Source organism: Pelophylax lessonae (assembly GCF_965119305.1).
Source record: "Pelophylax lessonae genome assembly, chromosome: 7".
Lineage (NCBI taxonomy): Eukaryota > Metazoa > Chordata > Amphibia > Anura > Ranidae > Pelophylax > Pelophylax lessonae.
This window is the reverse complement of record NC_138774.1, coordinates 157,049,963-157,075,246: the sequence shown is the minus strand read 5'-3', so window position 1 is coordinate 157,075,246 and position 25,284 is coordinate 157,049,963. Positions and strand designations below refer to the sequence as shown.

The window sequence follows — 25,284 nt, the reverse complement described above, 5'->3', positions numbered from 1 at the left end:
TCCACAGGATATAACACCACCAAGATCTGCTCATGTAATGGCTATGGATTCTGGCCAGAACTGAAAATTCTGATGTAGGGTATCTCACTACTAGAGACTGCAGAATAAATAAGAAGTATTCTATTAGCTAGAAACCATATAAAACAAACATTTGCGGTTTGTAGTTGGCTTTTAACAATTTTTACACTGTAATTTAGGCACCATCTATTTGCCTCCTGGATACATTTTCATGTAACTTCTGCATACAAGTACTCAATAACTATTTCAAAAGTTTTTGACTAGTACAATATTTTGCTATACAGTTTTGAAACTAAATGGTGAAAGTAAACAACTATTCTAAGAGCCGGTTCACACTGAGGCGATCCGACTTCGGGGGGCGACCTATTGAAGTCGCGTGCACCGCGACTTCGGAGCGACTTGCAGGGACTTCAAAAAATGCAAGTCGCTCCCAGGTCGCCCCAAAGTAGTACAGGACCCTTTTTCTAAGTCGGAGCGACTTGTGTCGCTCCTATTAGAACGGGTCCTGTACTACTCAATGGACCGCGACCGACCGCGACTTGTCAGGCTGACAAGTCGTCTGACAAGTCGCGCTAGTCTGAATGGGCTCTTAACATTATAAAGCTAACCATTTTATACTTTTATTAATCAAGCAATATGCATAATAAAGGGAATAAAAATATAGTTTCTTCAATAGCTCCACCCTTCTTGTGATAGTAAAACATGGGTTCCCTGGGGCATCTGAATGGTGGTACCTCTATCTTGCATTACAGTGTGGTATCTGGAAATCATCAGCTTTCCCAATGCCTGGGCTAACTGTACAGTAGGGAATCTGTCCTCTGCAACTTGGTCCTGTGATCAGTTTCAGGGCACCATGAGCATGCTTTCCTGTGCAGATATGTGAATAAAAATGGAATGAGTAGGAATCAGTAATGTCATTCAACTGTACAACCCACAATTATAGACTCGAGCCCTGGGGTATTTGCCAGGAGACTCAAAGTATAGAGCAAAGGAACCCAGGCTTTGTAGTATATCTATACACTGTACAGGAACACAGTCAAAATACATGAAAGGGTGAAGGGAGGAGGGCTCTGATGAAAAAATATCCATAGAAAATCACATAAAGTTCATTGGGACTCTAGATGTAAACTGCACAGCTACAAATATGTTGTTTTTTTTGCTTTTTATATTAATTCAATAAAATGTGAACCACACTTGTGTTAAAGAGGCAGTTCTACATCTTAGAAAAAAAACAAAAAAAAAAAAAACAGAAGTATAGGGGCCAAAATATTGCAAAATACTAGTATTGAATGTTTGTTAAATGAAAATTGCTCGTCTATCATAACGCATATGTAACCTACTTAGTTTGAGCAATGTCTACCATACATACAAAATAAAAAAAAAAGCCAAACTGTGCAGCCAAAATAAATGCGCAACACAGGTAAATTAACCAAATGTGACAAATAATGATAAAGTCCAAGAAAGTGCATGTGCTTGAGTGCTGTCGACACGCATGTCAGATGAATCAATCCAGATTGCTGTGGATTTTACTTACAAATTGCTTATTATTCTTTGTGAGTATTTTACTACATTTTAATAAACATAGAATTTGCAGATTAATACTATGTGAGTGTTTCTTCCACTTTACATACATGGTTTGCTGGCATGGAGAGCTGGATTTGTACCTTACATAGTTACATAGTTAGTGAGGTTGAAAAAAGACATCTGTCCATCCAGTTCAACCTATGATGTGTGTGTGTGTGTCAGGAAGGCAGGTGGAGCCTGACTAATAGAGAGAACTCTCATCTGATGAGAAGGCCGTGGTAGCAGAGCTGGATGCCGTATGGACACCAAGGTAAGTACTCTGATAAGGACACAGGTTCACCTGAGGTGCGGAGTCTAAGTGTTAGCTGGTTTTCACCAGGGCCCCTAATGGTGGGGTTGGACTACGCTGCAAGCTAGCACCAGGTCGCGGTCCCCAGGATCACCCAGCCAGGCAGAGCGCAGGTTCTGGTCCAGAAGCAGAGAAGCAGACAAGGGTTAACCAAGAGAGTAGTCAGATGAGCCAAAGGTCAGGGCGGGCAGCAAGTAGCAAAGACAAGAGGAAGCCGGGTCAAATAATCAGGAACAACAGGTACACAGGAACACGGATCACAAGGGAGAGCTGAAGATAACACAGCAACTTCCTGTAGTGACAGCTGTGTTTAAATAGGCCAATTTGGTAGCCTAGAGCTATACGGAGGTAGCCTCAAACCACACTGAGGTAGCCTCTAGCTATACTGAGGGTAGCCTCTAGCTATTCAAGGCACCTCTTCGTACACGCATGCGTATAGGCGTTTGCCGGTTTGCGGCACCAGTGCGCCTGTGTATAGCAGAGGATCCCTGACATTGCCCCCTCCTTATGGGCAACCTCCGGGTGCCCAAAAGATTCCTTTTCTGAGGATGGCTGCGGAAAAAAGCCCGAATTAATTCCTGGGCATGGACATCCTGTTCGGGCTCCCAGGAATTCTCCTCTGGGCCATAGCCCTTCCATTTAACCAGGAATTGTATTTGGTTCCTCCTCCTTCTGCAGTCCAAGATAGCTTCCACCTCGAATTCCTCATCACCGTCAATCACCACAGGGTCAGGAGGCCTAGAATCCCTACCCGGAAAGGGGTCAGGTAAGGCAGGCTTCAACAGTGAAGCGTGAAATACAGGGTGGATTTTAAGTGACTCTGGCAAGATCAGTTCGTAGGATACCTCGTTAAGTTTCCTCTTTACTGGAAATGGCCCAATAAATTTGGGTGCCAATTTTTTCGAGGGGCAGGCCAAGCGGAGGTTATTTGTTGATAGCCAAACCTTGTCCCCTGGTTGGAGGATCAGTTCACCTTTCCTCTTCTTGTCGAAGATCACCTTGTTAGCTGCCTGCGCCTTGACCATTGCTTCCTGTAGCAGTTTGCTGTTGAGATTGAGGAATTCAGCGACACTCCGAGCTGCAGGGACTGTGGACTCAGAGACAACACAAGGGAAAAATGATGGATGGAAGCCGTAGTTGGCAAAGAATGGTGACTGACCTGTGGCTGAGTGTTTGGCGTTGTTATAGGCAAATTCCGCTAAAGGTAATAATGACACCCAGTTATCCTGGACAAACGTGGTAAAGCACCGAATATACTGTTCGAGAGTTTGATTTGTCCTCTCTGTTTGTCCATTTGTCTGAGGGTGGTATGCTGATGACATGGATAGCTTGATCTTTAGGGTTTCACACAGGGATCTCCAGAACCGGGAGGTGAATTGGACCCCTCTATCGGAAACGATGTCCGCTGGGATCCCGTGAAGCCTGATTATCTCCTTGATAAATATTTGAGCAGTCTCTGAGGCGGAGGGGGTGTTCTTTAGTGGCAGAAAGTGAGCCATCTTTGATAGACGGTCAACCACTACATAAATGACAGAGCAACCTTCAGACGGAGGGAGTTCAACAATGAAATCCATGGAAATCATTTTCCATGGCCTATCTGGGACTGGCAGTGGTCTGAGTAACCCCCAGGCCTTGCTTCTAACCGTCTTGCTCCGGTTACAGATGGGGCATGCTCCTACATACTGTTTACAGTCCCTTTCTAAATCAGGCCACCAGAACGTGCGTTGTATCAGGTCCAGAGTCTTGTGAACCCCAAAGTGACCCGCCAAAGGGTGGTCATGGCACAGGCCCAGGATCATCACTCGAGTGCTTTCAGGGACAAAAATCTTGTTACCCCGCCATAATAGTCCATCTCGGGAAGATGTAATTCCAGGGAGGCAGGGGACATCCCTCGAGGCTTGTTGCATAAGGGACAGCAGGTCAGGTTGAAGCAGCAGAAAGTGGTTTGGGGATAGGATGGTGTCTGGCGCTGAAGTCTCCTTAGGGTCGTCAAACATCCGGGAGAGCGCATCAGGCTTAACGTTCTTTGATCCAGGCCGATACGTAATGTGGAAACAAAATCGGGAGAAAAATAATGCCCAACGAGCTTGGCGTGGCTTCAGGCGCTTGGCTGTCCTTAAATATTCAAGGTTTTTATGATCTGTATAGATCAGGATAGGGTGTGCTGCTCCTTCTAATAGATACCTCCATTCCTCCAGGGCGGCCTTGATGGCCAACAGCTCCCGATCACCCACATCATAATTTTTCTCTGCTGGTGAAAGCTTGCGGGAGAAAAAAGCCACAGGGTGGACTAAATCTTTAAGACCCTGACGTTGGGAAATGACCGCACCTACAGCCGTTTCTGAGGCATCCACTTCAAGTAGATAGGGCAAAGTGGGATCAGGGTGGCTCAGGATTGGTGCGGTGGTGAATAGTCCCTTCAAAGTACTGAAGGCGACCTGTGCCTCAGAGGTCCAACAGAAACGATTGTTCTGCTTGGTTAGCTGCGTAATAGGAGCAATGATGGCGGAGAATCCTTTAATAAACCTCCTATAGAAATTGGCAAAACCAATAAAACGTTGTACCCCCTTTTTGTCTGAGGGTGCTGGCCAGTCCAGGATGGCAGAGACCTTTTGTGGGTCCATCTTGATGCCTGTGGAAGAAATTATGAGTCCCAAAAACTGAATACTCCGTTGTTCGAACTCACATTTTATTGGTTTGGCGTATAGCCTATGTTGCCGAAGACGGTGGAGGACCTTCTTGACGTGTTCCCGGTGTTGGTCCAGGGAAGCAGAAAAGACTAGGATGTCGTCCAGGTAAACAATTACAAAGACATCTAGATAATCTCTGAAAATGTCGTTGACAAAATGTTGAAAAGTCGCCGGAGCATTACAAAGGCCGAAAGGCATCACCAGATATTCGTAATGGCCAAACCTGGTACGGAAGGCCGTTTTCCACTCGTCCCCTTCACGAATGCGGACCAAATTGTAGGCTCCCCTCAGGTCCAGCTTAGTAAACAGAGAAGCGGACCTCAGTCTTTGAAAAAGTTCGGGGATCAGTGGAAGGGGGTAACGATTTTTAACTGTTATCTTGTTCAGTTCCCGGTAGTCAACACAGGGCCGAAGAGAATGGTCCTTCTTCTCTACAAAGAAGATTCCTGCCCCTGCTGGGGAGGTGGATGGGCGGATGAACCCTCTCTTCAGGTTTTCTTCTACGTACTCTTTAAGGGTTCCCAACTCACGTTCTGATAGAGGGAAGATCCGACCGAAGGGAATCTCAGCTCCTGGAAGTAACTCAATCGGGCAATCATAGGGACGGTGGGGGGGAGAGTTTCAGCCCCTTGTTTGCTAAAAACATCCAGGTACTCGTGGTAGGGTTCAGGTACGAGAGACCGTGTCTCTTTATCAGAGTCTGTGCATAGCAAGATACTGGGGGAACTGAGGGGCATCGGCAAGCAGTGGTTCTGGCAGTAGGAAGACTGAAATTGGATGTCTCCGGAGGCCCAGTTGATCGATGGGTTATGTGCCTGAAGCCAAGGCAGCCCCAAAATGACTGGAAATAGGGGGGAAGCAATGGCGTCCAAGCTCAGGAGCTCCTTGTGATTTCCAACAGCAGTTACGGGTAAAGGAGGGGTTTCTTGGGTCACCAATCCAGACTTGATGCATGAACCATCTGCCAAAAATACGGAGAGTCCTTGTGACTTGGGTCGAAGGGGAATGTGCTGTTGTGCTGCAAATGACAAGTCAATAAAGCAGCTGCATGCTCCAGAGTCAATTATTGCGGTGACTGGAACCATACCTTCCGGAAGCTGAAAAAGAACAGACAGAGCCAGGTGAGTAGTGCTGGAAGAGGGTGCCGGATAGCTTGAGGGCGAGATGGAGAAGCACTTATGCAGCTTTGCAGGACAGGAGCGTACATAGTGACCGGGCTCCCCACAGTACAGACACAGATTGTTCTGTCTCCGGCGAAGACGTTCTTCTGCTGTCAGGGAAGGTCGCATGAGTCCAAGCTCCATGGGTTCCGAGGTGTCCGGTACCGGTGTAGCAGGAGCAGGATCTGTAGGGATGAGACTGGTGGGAAAAGGACGTCTGGGAGTGGGTACTCGGGGCAACATCCAGACTGGGCGAGACTGCTGGGTATATCGCTCCGCTCTGCGTTCGCGGAGCCGACGATCAATCTGGATCGCCAGTGCGATTAATTCCTCCAAAGTCTCTGGTACACCCACACGGGCCAGCTCATCTTTCAGCCCCTCTGAAAGACCAAGACGGAACTGGTGACGTAAGGCCGCATCGTTCCAGTAGGTATCTGCGCTCCACCGCCTGAAGTCGGTTACGTAGTTCTCCACAGCTCTTCGGCCTTGTTGGAGCATGTGGAGTGCGGTTTCCGCGGTGGAGGTCCGCTGTGGGTCATCGTAGAGCTGGGCCATCGCATTAAGAAAGGACGACAGGGAGTCAAGCTGAATGCTGCGTTCTTCTAACAGACGATGGGCCCAAGCCTGGGGTTCTCCCTGAAGGAGGGAGATGATGAAACCCACTTTGGTGGCTTCCAGAGAGAAGGTCCGGGGTTGTAAGGAAAAATATAATTTGCATGCATTGCGGAATGCACGGAACTTGCTGCGGTCTCCACCGAATCTTTCTGGTGTAGGGACTCTCGGTTCCGGGGGCAACATGACCACCGTGGGTCCTGGCGTGGTCCCTGTGGGAGGTGTGGCGGATGAAGAAGCTGGATCTGCGGTAGGGTCAGCAGAAGAGACCAGGAACTGCACACGTCCTTCCAACTGGGTATACACCACTTGAAGGGATTTCACGGCCTGAGTAAGAGCCGCCAGATGCTGACATATCTCATCCATCGGAGAGATCCCTCGTGCAGGCTCGGTCATGGCTGTGTTATACTGTCAGGAAGGCAGGTGGAGCCTGACTAATAGAGAGAACTCTCATCTGATGAGAAGGCCGTGGTAGCAGAGCTGGATGCCGTATGGACACCAAGGTAAGTACTCTGATAAGGACACAGGTTCACCTGAGGTGCGGAGTCTAAGTGTTAGCTGGTTTTCACCAGGGCCCCTAATGGTGGGGTTGGACTACGCTGCAAGCTAGCACCAGGTCGCGGTCCCCAGGATCACCCAGCCAGGCAGAGCGCAGGTTCTGGTCCAGAAGCAGAGAAGCAGACAAGGGTTAACCAAGAGAGTAGTCAGATGAGCCAAAGGTCAGGGCGGGCAGCAAGTAGCAAAGACAAGAGGAAGCCGGGTCAAATAATCAGGAACAACAGGTACACAGGAACACGGATCACAAGGGAGAGCTGAAGATAACACAGCAACTTCCTGTAGTGACAGCTGTGTTTAAATAGGCCAATTTGGTAGCCTAGAGCTATACGGAGGTAGCCTCAAACCACACTGAGGTAGCCTCTAGCTATACTGAGGGTAGCCTCTAGCTATTCAAGGCACCTCTTCGTACACGCATGCGTATAGGCGTTTGCCGGTTTGCGGCACCAGTGCGCCTGTGTATAGCAGAGGATCCCTGACATTGTGTTTGCTGTTAACCGTACATTGTATACCCCTGTATGTTGTGGTCTTTAAGGTGCCCATCTAATAGTTTTTTGAAACTATCAATGTTCCCTGCTGATACCACTGTTTGCGGAAGAGAATACCACATCCTTACTGCTCTCACAGTGAAGAACCCCCTGCGTATTTTAAGGTTAAACCGCCTTTCCTCTAGTTTTAGTGAGTGGCCACGTGTCTTATTGTATTTCCTTTCTCTGAATAGGTTTTTCCATATGCTAGGGTTGCCAGTACAATATTTGTACATTGATATAATATCCCCCCTCAATCGTCTCTTCTCCAGAGAGAATAAGTTCAGTGCTTGTAGTCTTTCCTCATAGCTGATGTCCTCCATTCCCCTAATTATTTTTGTTGCCCTTCTCTGGACTTTCTCCAGTTCCAGCACATCCTTCCTGAGGACCGGTGCCCAGAACTGGACAGCATACTCCAGATGTGGCCTGACCAGAGTCTTGAAGAGTGGGAGAATAATCTCTCTATTTCTGGAGTGAATCCCCTTTTTTATACATCCCAGTATTCTGTTGGCTTTGCTTGCAGCGGCTTGGCATTGCATGCCACTCCCAAGCCTGTTGTCTACCAGTACCCCCAGGTCCTTTTCCATCCTAGACTCATCCAGAGGTTCCCCCCCTAGTGAGTAGGTTTCTGGCACCCAGGTGCATTACTTTACATTTTTCAATATTAAACCTCATCTGCCATGTAGTTGCCCACCCCATAATTTTGTTCAGGTCCGCTTGTAAGGTTTCCACATCCTGCCCAGAAGATATTGGCCTGCTTAGTTTAGTATCATCCGCAAATACTGAGATTTTACTCGATATCCCCTCCTCTAGATCATTTATGAATAAATTAAACAGGATTGGCCCCAGGACAGAACCCTGGGGGACCCCACTTTCCACACCCGCCCAATCTGAGTACTTCCCATTAATCACCACCCTTTGCAACCTCCCCTGGAGCCAGTTCTCTATCCAGGTACTCACCTTATGGTCCATACCTATCTTCCTTAGTTTGAACAGTAAGCGTTTGTGGGAAACGGTGTCAAAGGCCTTTGCGAAGTCCAGGTACACCACATCCACAGGCTTACCTTTATCTAGGTGGCAGCTCACTTCATCATAGAAGGTTAATAGATTGGTTTGGCAAGAACGATTTTTCATGAATCCATGCTGATTACTACAAATAATACCGTTTTCATTACTAAAGTCTTGTATGTGGTCCCTTAACATCCCCTCCAAAATCTTGCAGACTACTGATGTTAGGCTGACCGGCCTATAGTTACCCGGGATATATCTCGGCCCCTTTTTAAATATTGTTACCACGTTGGCTTTTTTCCAATCAGCTGGCACCATACCCGTCTGTAAACTATCCTTAAAGATCAAGAATAATGGTCTGGCAATCACCTGGCTGAGCTCTTTAAGAACCCTCGGGTGCAAGCCATCCGGTCCCGGTGATTTATTTATGTTAAGTTTCTCTAGTTTAGTTCTAAGTCTATCTTCTGTTAGCCATGGCGGTATTTCCTGAGGTGTGTTGTTTAGTTTGGCCTTACAAGCTGGGTTAGTGTAGCCCCCCAATTCTTTTGTGAAGACTGAAGAGAAGAAATTATTTAACACTAACGCCTTTTCCCTGTCCTCTGTGGCCAAAACTCCCTTATCGTCTTTTATGGGGCCAATGTGTTCTGGCCTCGCTTTCTTACTGTTTATAGACTTAAAGAATTTCTTGGGGTTCTTTTTACTCTCTTCCGCTATATTTCTCTCGTGCTCTATTTTAGCCGCCCTGATTTCATCTTTACATTTCTTATCACACTCTTTGTAATGCTTGAATGCTGCCTATGACCCCTCAGTCTTGTATTTTTTGAAGGCCTTTCCTTTCCATTAATATGCATTTTTATGTTGGAGTTTAGCCACCCAGGGTTTAGTTTTGCTCTTTTAAATTTATTTCCCTTTTTGAAATGCACTTGTCAATCCCTTTGTTAAGTATGTTTTTGAAGCACTCCCATTTTTCCTCCGTTTTCTTTGTTCCCAGGGTTCTATCCCATTTGATATTTTCTAGCAGAGAGCGCAGTTTTGGGAAATTGGCTCTTTTGAAATTCAGTGTCCTTATATTGCCCTTGTGTTTACTATTACTATAATTAATACTGAAACGAATTGACCTATGGTCACTGTTTCCTAAGTTGTCCCGTATTTCTATATCCGTGAGCAGGTCTGTATTGTTGGTAATCAGTAGGTCAAGTACCTTCGGCAGTGTGGGGAGAAAGTTACACTGGATGCATAAGAGTTTATGCTTGTCATGGCAGAGGACACAACGGGGCACTTGCACTTGGGAATTAAATTGTATTAGAACTAGGGAGTGTCCATAGGACTTTTTTTTTTTGCATTATTTCAATTGGAAAACTCAAGCACATGCACTATTTTGTACTTCAAGAAAGATTTTTTTTTTTTTTTTTTCACATTTCGTTCATGTATCTGTGTTGTACATTTATTTTGGCTGTGTAGTTTGGCTTTTATTTTTTATTTATTATGTATGGCAGACATTGCTCAAACTAGGTGAGGTAACACATGCCGTAAAGTAGACGGACCATTTTCATTTAATAAATGTTCATGTTTATTGGTATTTTGCAAAGTTTTGGTCACTTTGATCTTTTTTTTTATTATTCCTTAGCCAAAGACTGGTGCAAAGAAACTGTGATCAGCAGAGGAACCAATACATTTTTTGGCTGCTTACAGACTTTAGTGAGCAGTTAATGGAGTAAAAACAATCTGAACATCCTCTAGGTCAGTGTTTCTCAACCTTTTTTCAGTCAAATCACCCTTTAAAATTATGGACAGTCTCGAGGCGCCCCATTCTAAAATGTAAATCACTATTCTAACAGCTTTACATTATCGCAACCGACTCGCAGGCAGTTCACACTGCCATATGCAAACTGCTGGGAGTGTCAATACAAAGTTAATGACACCCCCAGATTAGTTTTCATATCACAGTGCGAACTGTCAATTCGGACAGGAATCGGATCGCATAGGTGTCAACACCCATGCGAACCAATTCTGGTGCAGACCAAAAAAAGGGTCCTGCACGACTTTAGACTGAATGCGATGCAAATTTAGCAATACAATCTGTATGGTTGAATTTAAATTGCACAGACATCACATGTGATTTGCATAGCAGTGCAGTAAAAATCACATACGATGTCTGACATCGCTATAGTGTGAACTGGCACTAAGTCTTCTTTGCACTCTTCTTTGTAAATTAGCACCTTATAGTTTAAATGGCTGTTTATACGTTTAAATTAGTCTGTCTACATTGCATAAACAACACAATTTTATACGGCATATGTGAGAGCAAAAGCCACATTGGCAATGGACAAAGGAAAGAAAAGTCCCTTTCAAAACAGGAATGCTTGAAACACTCATGAATTGTATGAGTATAAAGTGACATCTAGTGGCAGCCAAAAGGAACATGTACACTGCAGCAGAATTAAAATATAACTGTATTAGCATTCAAGGCACAATCTATATATACATTTCTAGACTGGCTACATGTTTAATTGTATTATTATCATGAATGTAGGCTAGAATCATGTGATTCAGTCTAAAATAAATAAAGCAAATTGAACTACATCATAACGTTAAGCCCTATATCTCTGAAAATAATGCATCTTCAAATGTAATTCTGTTCCACCTGACAACATTAACCTACTTCAGAAACAGTGAAGAATTAGCCTGGAGATAAATGCAGATTATTAATATTCATTTAACATTAAAACCAGAATGATGCTTTGAGCCAACAATACTGAAACCGATGCTTTGATATAACCTTTAACCTTTTTTTTTCCATTTCCAGAGTACTGTGAGACATGCACTACCCATGAGCCATACAATAAGCAGATGCGTGCTCAGGCTGAGACGGATAAGCTGTGCATGTAACATTATTAGCCTACAAAATAATTAAGTTAACTGATTCTTTTTCCATCTTTAGCTCCAGATATGACTGTGATATTTTCCTATGAAATGAGAGATTAGTTTGCAGTCCAGTTTCATGTTTTCCTTCAAGCACTAACCCTTTCCTTTCAGATGTTCACAGTCAAGGGCAAAACCAACTGTGGAAAAGAACTGCAATTTTAAAGCAGTTGTACAAAAATTGGTCATTATAAATATCTCACCTACCATCTATCAGAGGAGATAAATTACCTACTTAAAAATATTAGCAGTGTTCATACTATTATAAATAATTTATTATTAAAATCTAGAAGCAGTCCTCACCGGGAGAAGACAGAGATTATTGCTAGTGGCTATAGCAGATAATAGCAAGTAAAATCTTGCAGACTGGTTGTACCTAAGTTGATCGATGGATTAAATTTTTACATTCAGCTTGCCAATACATGATATGAATCTCAGCCAATTTTTGCTGAACTAGTCGAGATTTGAACAGTCTATAGCTGGCCTAAAAGCCAGGTTTAATGAAACACAGTTGTTGCCTGTTGTGTTTCTCAAGGAAACTGGGGGTGAGATCTATGAACCTAGGTCCATTCACTTGATGTGGACATTACGAAGGGTCTAATTAGTTTTTTTAGATGGGGAAATGCAGCAAAATGTGGAAGATTAGAAAAAACAGACAATTTATGGAGTAGAGAGCTTAGAGAGATAGGCAGCCCATAGAGAATTTGATTTTCTTTCTTTCCACCATGGGTACACTGACTATGTTGATGGGGGACTTCCTCCCGCAGCGTTTTTGTGTTCTGCCAGTGGAGGCATGAGGGGGACCGTCCCAGCTAGCAAAACACAATAATTACTGCTAGCAGATATAGCCGCTGGAAGTAATCGTAAGCTTAAAAAATCCAACAGGTTGGTTGTACACAAGTGAAACGATGGATCGACTAGGGTACAATCAGCCTGCCTATACATGGATCAAATTCATCTGGTCCCCGCTGAATTGGACAAATTTTATCTATGTACTGTATGGCCGGCTTAACTCTTTTTGTTGAGAAAAAAACTTTTTCCTCTGGGTGATCAGTGTACAATTTTAACAAACTATATTGCAGTCTCCTACCTTTTGTTATTATGAAGAAATAGCAGTTTCTTTGTCAGTGTCCATGTGCAATGTGAATAGGAGTGACATTTTCATCATTGATCAGCTGTTGCACTTTCTAGTTCAGAGCTCTAATGAGGAAAGTGTCAGGGTCTGAATCCCTTTAGATATCATTGATCCTTTGGGAGTAGCTCACCAAAACAACATTTTTGTTGCAGAGGATGCGAGGATGTCCAAAATCAGTTTTGTATCTTAGTGCAGACTTCTGGAAAAATCAGTGAGCCAATCACACATGCAGGAAACTACATTTCTGGGGGTGTTCCATACACCATCTGTGTAAAGAATGCCTCCAGGTTGTCACATTGAATTGTGTTTGACAGACAATTACAGCAGATTGAAAAAGAAAGGACATTTTTAATAACACTACATTACAATAAATTTTGTGCAATTAGCCAGTTACCTTTTAAAGGAACTACGCAGCGCTCCACTGAGGTGTGTTAAGTACGGGTGAATTAAAAAAAACTTCTTATCACAGAAGATATCTGCATGTTAAACCACTTACCCACTGGGCATTTATACCCCCTTCCTAACCAGGCCAATTTTCAGCTTTCAGTGCTCTCACATTTGAATGACAATCCCTTAGTCATGCAACACTGTACCCATATGAAAATGTTGTCCCTTTTCACACAAATAGAGCTTTCTTTTGGTGGTATTTAATCATCACTGGGTTTTTTATTTTTTGCGTTATAAATGAAAAAAGACCAACATTTTTTGTAAAAAAAAAAAAATGCATTTTTCTTAGTTTCAGTTTTAAAATTTAGCAAATTAGTAATTTTTGTTCATAAATTTTGGCCAAAAGTTATACTGCTACATATCTTTGGTAAAAATAACCAAAATAAGTATATATTATTTGGTCTTTGTAAAGGTTATAGAGTCTACAAGCTATGGTGCCAATCATTGAAAATTGATCACACATAAACTACTGAAGGCCTATCACATTTCTTGAGACACTAATAAGCTAGGAAAGTACAAATACCCCCCAAATGACCCCTTTTTGGAAAGTAGACATTCCAAGGTATTTAGTGAGGCATGGTGAGTTTTTTGAAGTTGTAAGTTTTTCCCAGAATTCTTTGCAAAATGAAGACTTTTTTCACAAAACTGTCATAATACCAAGTTATTTCTCACACACTGTATAGGCATACTTGCAACTACACCCCAAAATATGTTTTGCTACTCCTCCTGAGTATGGCGATACCACATGTATGAAACCTTTTGACAGCCTGGCCACATACAGAGGCCCAACATCCAAGTAGAACCTCCACGTGTTTTAGGAGCATACATTACACATATAATTTCAGGATGACCTATCACACTTTTGAAGGCCCTGGAGCACCAGGACAATGAGAACGCCTACAAAATGACCCCATTTTGGAAAGCAAACACCCAAAAACATAATCTAGGAGGCATTATGAGTCTTTGGAACCTGTCATTTTTTTCCACAAGTTTTTGGAAAATATGGAAAGAAACTTTTTTTAAAGTTGTCCTTTTATAAGATATTTCTAACACATAGCAAAAATGACACCCCAAAATTCATTCTGCTACTCCTCCTGAATATGGCGATACCACATGTGTGGGACTTTTACACAGCATAGCCACATATAGAGGCCCGACATGCAGGGAGCACCGTTAGGTGCTCTAGGGACATAAAATTAGAAATCTAATTTCCTGACTACCAATTACACTTTGGTGAGGTATTGTAGGGCACTGCTAAGCACTGTAATAGCACTGATGTGGCATGAATGAGCACTGATATGGCACGGATAAGCACTGATGTGGCATGGAAGAGGCACAGATGAGCACTGATGTGGCATGGATGAGTACTGATGTGGCATGGATGAGCACTGATGTGGCATAGATGAGCACTGATGTAGCATGGATGAGCACTGATGTGGCATGCATGTGGCACAGATGAGCACTGAAGTGGCATGTATGTGGCACAGGTGAGCACTGATGTGGCATGTATGTGGCACACATGAGCACTGATGTAGCACGGATGACCACTAATGTGGCTTGGATGTGGCACAGATGAGCACTTATGTAGAATGGATGTGGCACAGATGAGTGCTGATGTGGCATGGATGTGGCACAGATGAGCACTGATGTGGCACGGATGAGTACTGATGTGGTACAGATAAGCACTGATGTGGCACGGATGAGCACTGATGTGGCATGGATGAGAACTGATATGGCATGGATGAGGCATGGATGAGCACTGATGTGGCATGGATGAGCATTGATGTGGCACGGATAAGCACTGATGTGGCATGAATGAGGCACGAATGAGCACTGATGTGGCATGGATGAGCCACAGGTGAGCACTGATGTGGTATGGGTGAGCACGGATGAGGCATGGATGTGGCACAGATAGGCATGAATGAGGCACGGATGAAGCACACGTGCATTAGTGAGGCACAGATAGGCTTGAATGAGACACAGATGGACAAGATTGAGGCACAGATGGGCATGAATTAGCATGAATGAGGCACAGATGAGCACTGCTGCAGTCTCCCTCTTCTCCTCGCATGCTGTACCGATTGCTGTGTACAGCATGCGAGGAGGGAGCTGAACCAGACATGCGCCTGTTGACAACTGACCACTCCAGGTAAAGAGCCACTGTCATTAGCTTATTACCGCGATCCGGGATGCGCCAGGTCTGGTGAACCCAGCATGGACACTTCAGTGTGTGCACCCCAGGGGGCGTGCGGGAAGCGCGATTCTATGAACCTGTCATTATTCGTCCTCCCAAAATAAACCGACCGCGCTGTAGCCATCATTCCACTATGGCCCGGTCAGCAAGTGGCTAACAAATCCCAAAAATAAGAGGTTTACTCCTGGTTGTAAATATAACAGATGCTGTCATACAAATAATTCATTTTTGTCCCTAGGCCAACTGAGCAGCACAAATACGATCTAAAAGCATAGAGCCATCATTTCCAAACAGTTTTGTAGGTTTCTGGCCGTCATGTGTGAAGTACATGTGAACCAAAGCTTTCATGGAGTAGGCTTGAGGACCAATGAAAAATCATATCATGACAGGCAAGCCAGTTATGGTGAAGTGTCTTAACAGAATCAAATAAAAACCTTCATTGAGTCAGTGCAGACACAGCACAGCCTCCTTAGGCTGGATTCACACTGGTGCACTGCAGTCTGGCCATAGTGCGGATGTATGCACAGTTTTTGTGTGTTTTACCTTAGTTTTTAGCCACGGTACTATAAACTTCGATTGGGTCGTACATTTTGCTGCGTTTTCTGAAAGCGCACCAAAGATGCAGTACTCAGGATTTTTGGTGCACTTTCAGAATAGAACTCTGCAGACAGAAATGCGGGTACAACGTGCATATACCCACGCTGTGGCCAAACTGCAGCGCCCCAGTGTGAAACTGGCCTAAAACAGACAGTACCTACACATTTCACTTGGACACAAATCCTAAATAAAAAAGTAACAGAAAGAGTAAGACTACATGATGTGAAGACAGCTGTTGAGAAGTCCAGTGGGTAGATCGCACAACTTGAGTCTTTCAGATGTGAGAAGCCAGAGGACAATTCAGCCCGACAAAGTAAAATCTGCCAGTTTTTGGTGGGATGACAACTTAATCCTACAAAACTAAGCTTTACAAAGCTATTCAATTGTCTTCAAATCTCCAGTATAGATACCAGCGCCAACATTTATATGATAGACAGCATTTGTAATTGTCTCAAAACAGCTATTTCAATACTGGAGTCATTATTTAGCTAACAGACCTTTCCGTGTTTCTGCCATTACTGCATACATGCCATTTGAACACACGTACAGTATTCTACTGAAACTAACAGAGCAGAGTTACCATTACAAGCAAAGCTCATTTTCAATTTTATTAAACTCACCAAAAATACACATTAATCATCAAATAATATACAGTAGGTCAAAAACTACATTGGTTTAAAGATCGTTTATGTTTTTCTTGTTTCTTCGACCCTGCTTCACTAGAAACATGAAAATAAAAATCTGTTTGCTCTATGTTAGCTTGTAACACCCATGAGCAGCCATCTATGCTTTCTTCTTTAAATTTGCTTAACAGGTAAATTAATTATACTTGTCTACAATCACAGTTATCTCCTGTAAGTATCTGTAGAGGCATGCAGTATGACCTAATAAACTTGCATGTATGAAGCATGTGATTAAGCATATATAAACAGGAAATGCATATAACTAATGAAATATACATACCATGGCAGTTCTGGACTTGATAAACCAATCAAATCGGAATTGGGGAGCATTTCTCACACACTGACGCAATTCTTCATATACATTTTCCTTGTCAAAGCCCATTTTATGCAGCATGCAAATAAGAAACCTGTCCTCTTCTTCTGTGTAATTTTTGCCTTTGTTTGTTCCATACTGTATCCTTAGTTGATGAAATGGAGCCTTGTACCTTGCGATCTAATAACAGAAGAACAGTATAATTACCATAAGATCAAGATATGTTCTACTACCAAAGCAAAGTCTCATCGTTTTTGGGGAAGATGCTCTGTTGCTGAGTACATAGCTGAATTCCGATGTTGGATTGTAAATACTACTTGGAAACCAAGAATGTTTGGAAATATTGGTGGCATGCATTTCAATGCCAGTCAGTTGGTTCAGAAGGGCCCAAAAGTTTTTCCAGATTCTAACAATCCCAAAGCTATGCAGGTTTATGCTATTATATATCCATTTCTACTTTGGAGATAGTGAGAATACATTCTGAGAACTTATGTCTATTTTGTGGGGACTCTGGGCACTAGGCAGTTAACTGTCCCAACAAAGCTAAAGGAGAAGTACAGTCAAAGCTTGTTTTGCTGTACTTCCCCTGTGGATCACAGGAGTGCAGTTCGTTCTGCACTCCTGTGACCCGTTTTCAGCAGACAGCGGGCTGAAGCCCACTGTCGGCTGAAGTCAGGCTTGGGCAAGATCGAGACCATGTGGACCTGGGCTGGCACCTGGCTCAGCGAGTCACTGAGAGCCAGAGCCGACCACTCTTGCCCCCTCCACAGCCCAGCCTTTGGGGGAGGGGGGCAGAGTAGAGAGCTGCTGACTGACAATAGCTCTCTGCTCAGGGAGCTGTAAGAACCCAGTGATCGGTGGCATTTAATTGCCCGGATCTCAGTGTTAGCGCCTGCGGAGGACTGATGCTGTATCCAACTCAGTAAGTATGATTAAAAAAAAAAAAAAAAAAAAAAAAAGTATTCCCATACTTCTCTTTTATTCTCTTTTAAAATACCAATTGCTGCAACTGATATTATGCCTAAACAAATAAACTCCATTACTCAGTCTGTATCACCATTGATTCATGAAGAAAATAAAGTGTATTCTTATTTTGGCATCCCTAATAAACTTATCCTAGAGGGCTGTGAAATTTCTTGATCTGCTAAGCTGGACTCTGGGCCTGGGGGAACTTTATTGACATAGAATTTGCCCAAAGCAATACTATTCAAATGAAAAATAAAGCTGCCCCTATTGTAATGGAGAATGTTGATGGTTCACCTTTATCTTCAGGATTTGTTACTCCTGAACTCTTGAAATGAAGGCCAATCATCGTGAGACTTTTAGCTTTCAGCTGATTGTCATACTGGGCATTCCTTGGTTTTCTGTCCTCAATCCCTCCATTAACTAGGGGGATATGGACTTTAAGTTTTACATACCACCATTGAAAGGAACTTTGTAGAGAACATTGTCAAACAAGTTCTTCAGTGATTAGGAATCATAAGTTGACTACCCAATTGTATGACAACCTGCCTCCACAGTACCACAAGTTCCAGGACGTTTGTAATAAAAAGAATGCTGATCAGCTACCTCCTCATCGCCTGCATGACTTACTGAATTGTCCCCAGTGGCAGGAATACATTTTAGTTTTATTAAATTTCTGTCAGAACCTGAATTAAAGGGGCTCAGAGATGCTTGATGAGAATTTAGAGAAGAGCTTTATGAGACACTCAATGTCCTGCGGGGGCAGCCCTGTTTATTGTTGAAAAGAAGGACTCCACTTTTCGTCCATGCACTGACTACAGGGATTTCAATAAAATCTCTATTAAGAATCGCTACCCATACCCCTAATTCATGACATTATTATTATAAATGTTTTAAAGACTCCACTCTGTTAAAGTATTTACCAAACTAGACTTATGGGGCATCTAACCTTGTCTGCATGACGAAAAAAAAAAAAAAAAACTGCTTTTGAAATTAGATATGTACATTTTGAGTCTTTAGTCATGCCTTTTAGCTTTTGCAACGCTCCTGCAACTTTTCAACGTGATGTCCTGCAGGTCTGTTGGACCAGTTTGTTATTGGAAACCTGGATGATACTCTTATCTTTTCTGATAAACTAGAGGTGCATCAGAAGCATGTTTCCACTGTCTTCAAAAGATTAGAGTAAAACTTAACTCCCTTAAAGCTCGTACATACTTGACGAGAATTTGACGAAATATCCTCCGATTTTTCTCTTTCGTGCTCAGCGGTCATAACCGTTTAGTTGACAGTGCATAAAATTTCTAGTCCGATTTTTTATTTTTTTTTTGGGACGTTTGTTCCTAGACTTCCGGGTCGTCAGCAACTTCAGATCATGCTCGGCATTTTGTATCCGATTTTTCGCAGACGTACTGCATACACATTAAACGAAAATTGGTCGTGCTGGGGTGGGACGATAAAAATTTTGGTGTTTATCCCTCCGTTTTTTTCCGTTGAAAATGTCGGCATTGGCTGCTGAAAGTTGTGTACACACCAGCCAAAAATCGTACGATTTTACCACTACCTCTACTAGTGTGTACCCCACTCTAGTCAACATTGACTATTTTAATGCTTATGTTGCTGGCATTAGTAAATAGATAGGAAAGTATATCATATTTACTTGTTTTAAACTTTTTTTTTAGATTTCTTCAGTCACTTCCTGGTTGTCGGGATTAGGCAAATGATTTCATAAATCCCAGAAATCTTTATGAGGGAAGGAGGGGTTTTTACAGCTAAGCACACCCTCCTGTATGCATGCCTTAGCTAAGGGCAGATGAATTTCAGGAAGTAAATGTTACATGAATCATCTGCCCCTTCTCAAGATGGCCACAACTAGAAATGCTGAGGGGTGTTTTTCAAAGTGATTTCTCAGCAAAATAAAGCAAGGAGACATACCCAGTGAACCCAGTGTTACCCAGTGAAGTGACTGGCTTCAGGTGATGCACAGAGAAGAAACAAATCATCCTCCATAACTGGTACCTGTTTATCTGAAGTCTTTTCTTCTCTACATCCATTCAAAGTCCAGAATTTTTAAAGCTTGTGTGAGAATTCAGAAAAAACATGGATGGAGAACTGAAGTTACACTCTTCAGAGCTCAGTAAAGAGAGCTCTGAGAGCCTATTGGAGGGAAGGGAAATACCCCCCTTCACACAAAGTATTGAGAAAAGGCTGTGAATACTTATGAACATTTGATTTTTTTTTTTCATTTTTTTATTTTTAATAAATTTGCAAAGACTTCAAACAAACTTCTTTCACATTGTCATTATGAGGTATTGTTTGAAGAATTTTGAGGAAAATAATGAATTTTATCCACTTTGGAATAAGGCTGTAACACAACAAATGTGGAAAAAGTACAGTGCCGTGAATACTTTACGGATGCACTGTAGGATGTTATCTGGCACTTTCCATGCATTTAGTAAATGTTTGTACCTAATTGTTTACCAAATGGAATCTATAATATATTTTCTCATTCATTTATTGTGATACTCTGTACAGGGTTTCATGAGTCCACTGAAGAAGCCATATTTCTGGTAAAACATGTTGAGCAGAAACCACTGTACATACATCATGACCGCAAGAAATTGTTGGTGGTTTTAAACAAATATTTATATTCATTTTGATTTAGAATAAGATTTGTATAATTTAATAAAAAGAAAAACTGGATTTTTGTCTTACCGTAAAATCCTTTTCTCTAAAGGTTCACTGACAGACACAGCTTCAAGTCTTCAGGCCATTGGGCATAATGCTGTCTCTCTTCGGGAGTAGGACTAGGCGTAAACCTTTTTGGTTATGCCCCTGGGACAGTCCCAGCGGGTACACCATCACTTCCTACTGTAGGACTCCAGTTTGTAACAAGCAGTGTCAGAAGAACATATAACTCAACTCCAGCAGAGGGGCGGGTGCTGTGTCCATCAGTGAATCTCAGAGAAAAGGATTCTATGGCAAGACAAAGATTCAGTTTTCTCTTTTGTTCACTGACAGACACAGCTTCAAGTCTTCAGACCATTGGGATGTCCCAAAGCAGTGTCAACATGAGGGGTGGGATAAAAACACAGCATTCCCAACAAGGCTAAACAAAGCCAACCAGGTAACAACAGGAGCTCAACTAGGAACAACTGGAGCTCACCACCAGGAAAAAATTGCACCCTCAAGAAGCGGAAGCCTCTGCAACCGCAGCCTGTAAAACTTTGCGGCCAAACGCTGCATCCGAAGATGTAAGTACATCCACCTTATAAAACTTTGTAAATGTGTGTACAGACGACCACGTAGCCGCCTTACACACCTGAACCACTGACACCTGATGACAGATGGCTCAGGAAGCACTAAGCGCCCTCGTAGAATGCGCTTTAACAGGGAAAGGAGGAACCTGACACTTACTAGAAGAGGCCTGCACCACCATCTGCTTGATCCACTTGGAAATGGTCGCACCAGGCGCGGCCTGCCCCTGCCACCAGAATGACTGGAATTCCTTCTACCCGATTCTGCGTAGCAGCCTCGACAGAAGTTGTATTGGAGGAAAGGAGGAAATTAGACGATGCTGACCCCAAGGGGCCACCAGGGCGTCTGCGGCGTCAGCCAGAGGGTCCCCCACCGAAGACACAGTTGATGAAATACCTCCGGGTGAAGAGACCATTCTCCCGGATCCAACGTCTGCCAACTGAGATAGTCTGCTTGCCAATTCTCTACTCCAAGAATGTGCACAGCAGAGAGGGCCGAAACATATTGTTCTGCCCACCTCAAGATGCTGGCCACTTCCCGGGCCACCAGGGCACTCTTTGTGCCCCCTTGATGATTGACATATGACACAGCCATCGCATTGTCCAATTGTATCCGTACAGGGCGTCCCTGCAGACGATCCGTCAATTGAGACAGACAAAACATGATTGCCCGAATTTCCAGTATGTTGATCGGCAACCTGGACTCCTCCTGAGCCCAGACACCTTGGGCAAAACACACTCCCAAGACATCTCCCTATCCGGACAGACTGTCATTCATGGTGATTACAGTCCAATACAGGGGAAGAAAGGATTTTCCCAGATGCAGGGCCGGGAAGCGGATCACCATAGGAGAGACTCCCTTGAACCCCGACTCAACAGGATCAGATTGTCCAATGACAGCGGATCCTTGTTCCATTTGATCAGAATCTCCTTTTGCAAAGGTCTGGTGTGGAACTGCGCAAAGGGAACCGCCTCGAAGGTGGAGACCATCAGACTCAGCACTTGCATGCAAGTCCTGAGTAATGATTGACGGATGGACAACAGGAGCCCAACCGCATTCTGTAGTTTCAGAAGTTTTGACTAGGGAAGAAACACCCGGGCTGACACTGAGTCCAGCATCAGACCTAAGTAGTCCAGCTTTGTGGACAAAGACAGTGCCAATTTCTTAAAAATCTGTGTCCACCCGAACTCCTGCAGAGTTTGCATCGTAATGTCCAAGTCGGCTTCTAGAGCGGGGGAAGACTCTGCACGTAGAAGCAGATCATCCAGGTAACCAAGTACCGCAATTCCCTTCTGCCGTAGCAAGGCCAACACTGGGGCCAAAACCTTTGTGAACACCAGAGGAGCTGAGGCGAGACCAAAGGGTAACGCCACAAATTGAAAGTGCTCATCGCCCATGGCAAAACAAAGAAAACGCTGATGCCTGACATATGCTGGAATATAAAGGTAAGCGTCATTGAGATCGATAGAGGCCAGTAGATCTTCTTGATGAAGGAAAGCTACTACAGTGCAGATGGACTCCATTCCAGCACAAAGTGGTTCAGAGCCTTGAGATCCAAGATCGGACGAACCTTGTCTTCCTTCCTGGGAACTGTAAACAGATTTGAATAAAAACCTTGGAAAGGTTCTGACTCTGGAACCGGCACAATAACGTCTTGTGCTAACAGGTCCTGCACTGCTCTGCAGAGGCCCTGTAGCCACTCTGGAGACAGTCGTAAGTTTGAAGGAAAGAACCTTTGCCGGAGGCAAGGACTGAAACTCGATTTTGAACCAAATCAGATCGTGGACTCATTTGTATTGAATGAGCAAAGTCCACGGATCTGGAAAAAAGACATTCCCCCCACCTCAGACGCGGGTGAGGGGGCCCCTTCAGGCTGGGGAAGGCTTGTCTGCGGAGCCACAAGTGCCCGCTCTGGACTTACCATTCCACAGTCTCTTGGAGCCTCCCGCAAAGTTACGGGTGGATCTCGGGCCCTTTTCCTGCGATCCAGACGGACGAAAGGGCAGCTTGTGAGCCAAAAAGAAAGGACCACGCTTACAGCGAGGTTCCTTGCCCTTAGCAGAAGCAATGTACTCTTGCCTCCCATAAGGCCCTTAATAATCTCTTCCATAGAGGAACCGAACAAATGGTCACCTGCAAAAGGAACCTTTTTAGAAGCCTGGTCAGCTGACCAGTGCTTCAACCAGATCTTGTGGCCAAGGATCACCGCCGTCATCGAAACCCTGCGGCACCAGCGGCGCTGTATACAGCAGAGGAAGGATAGTGTACCCCAGGAACTCACCACCTGAGCTGGAGAGTTTAAAAACTGTCTGACACACTGCTAGAAAGAGGAAGAGGAAATGCCGACCTGACACTAGAGGCCCCCGCAGCCCAGCACCGCATTAGACTACAAGAAAATGGCCGCCGTTAATGGGGAAAACAAAAACATGGCCGCTGGACTACACAAACATGGCTGCCGAAGCCGGGAATACTGAATACATGGCAAAATGGTGGCGCTGCACAGGATACCGGACCCCACTGGACCCATAGAAAGCACACAGACCCCAGGAGGGGACCCCCCAGGGAACCCCCCCCCCCCCCCGCAGCACCCAGGTATGGACAGACCCAGCAGGGGGGCGGCGTCGGCATCACCTACTACTTCTCCGGCCCAGCACCATACAAGCCCCCCCACCCAAAAGCACCCATTAACCCCAGAGGGGGCCAGGGGAGGGGACAGGGGCAGATGAGGGCACCTACACAGGAGATACCCCGCTAAGGAGGGGGAAAGGTATGATTGCGAGGAAGGACACAGGGGGGCCTACCATCCCCAGGAAGGGCCCACAACCACGCCAACAATTCCGTAAGAAAGGACGGGGGACATTACTCACCATACCACAGTCACCAGGCAGGCATTACTCTCAGCAGTTTACCGCACCATCTTGGAATGAGGGTGCTGAGGCCTGAGGTAGGCTGCGACTCTGATCGTGACTACTGTCCTGACCAGGGGTATGCGACCTCGCGAGGTGTTTCACTCGTCGGCCAGCCCCCGTCCGGTGGGGCTAGGTCGCAGACCAACCTAGCACGGAGCTAAAAGTTGGGTTGCACTCGCAGGCCAGACTGGGGAGACCATAAGGATCTAGGATATCCAGTGAGTCGCCCAGTCCCTCTGTTGATTGTAGTTCACACAGGAACAGTTGATTGTAGTTCACACAGAAAAAAAAGAAAAGTAAAAAATTCCATTTAAAAAGGAAAAAATGCCAGGACCGCAGATCCCAGCAGAGAGCCTGTTCCTCACTCCTAACTAGGCAGAAAAAAATGGATTCCTACAGCAGGAAGTGATGGTGTACCCTCTGAGACTGCCCCAGGGGCGTAACCAAAAAGGTTTCTGTCTAGTTCTACTCCTGAAGACTTGAAGCTGTGTCTGTCAGTGAACAAAAGAGAAAAAACGTTTTTGTATATTTGTCTCAGACCCACAAAATTCCTTCCTTGGTAACAAAGTTTGGTCATCTACCAAATAAATAAAGGTATGTGTTCCATCTGCAAAGCTGGGCCAAAAGTTGTGGAACCTTTCCAGTTTTCAGCTCAAATGAATACAGTCACTTTTCACTTAAAACTTTCCGACAGTATGAAGATTCAGCCTGTTTTTCACATATCGTTGCTCGAACCATTTCATAAAATCCCTTTCTCTGGGAGAATTCTTCCACCCCCTCCACCTCTTGAGATGCAAGGAAAAGAAGAATTTGTGGCTGAGAAAATTATTAACTTCAGGATCTTTAGGAATAAATTACAATATCTGGTTCAATGGGAAAGATATGTGCCAGAGGAAAATTATTGGGAAGCTGAGGAGAACGTTCATGCCCCTAGATCAACAAGAGAATTCCATCAGAGGTTTCCTCACAAACCTAACCCTAAGAAACCCATGGGCCATCATGGGTAAAGGAAATACTGTCAGGATCCAGATTCAAACCCAGGACCTCTATGGCTCTTCTTACTGTGCTAGATGCTGGACAGTTCTGTGCTAGTACTTACTAGATGCTGGACAGTTCTCTGCCTGATTCCTTGAACAACCTTGCTTTATATCTGGTTTCTGGTGAACTTTAAACTCCTTGCTTCTCCCATGAACTTCCTATCTAAGCCATGTCTGTTTGCAAGATTATTTTGCTCTTCTCCAGCCAATATCTTGCTTCTTGCACTATAGCTATAGCGCTCTGAGCCTGCTCCCTAAATCACTACCATTGAAGCTTATTTGAACTCATCCAAGGAAGCCCTTAGAGGATGGAGCTGCTAGCACCAAAAGGTGACCAACCTGGTAAACAATAAAAAATCAAAACAGAGTGCAGCGCATATGTATGG

The 25,284-nt window shown here is 44.3% G+C and overlaps 1 protein-coding gene across 1 annotated transcript in view; it reads right to left on the bottom strand.

Moving 5' to 3' along the window:
• The window catches only part of SMARCA1 (SNF2 related chromatin remodeling ATPase 1), a 373,846-nt gene that overhangs the window by 57,535 nt on the left and 291,027 nt on the right, over nucleotides 1–25,284 (bottom strand). The window contains exon 22 of the mRNA XM_082262882.1: nucleotides 16,702–16,914. Coding sequence (XP_082119008.1) covers nucleotides 16,702–16,914 — 213 coding nt within the window. The remainder of the gene's footprint in view (nucleotides 1–16,701; nucleotides 16,915–25,284) is intronic.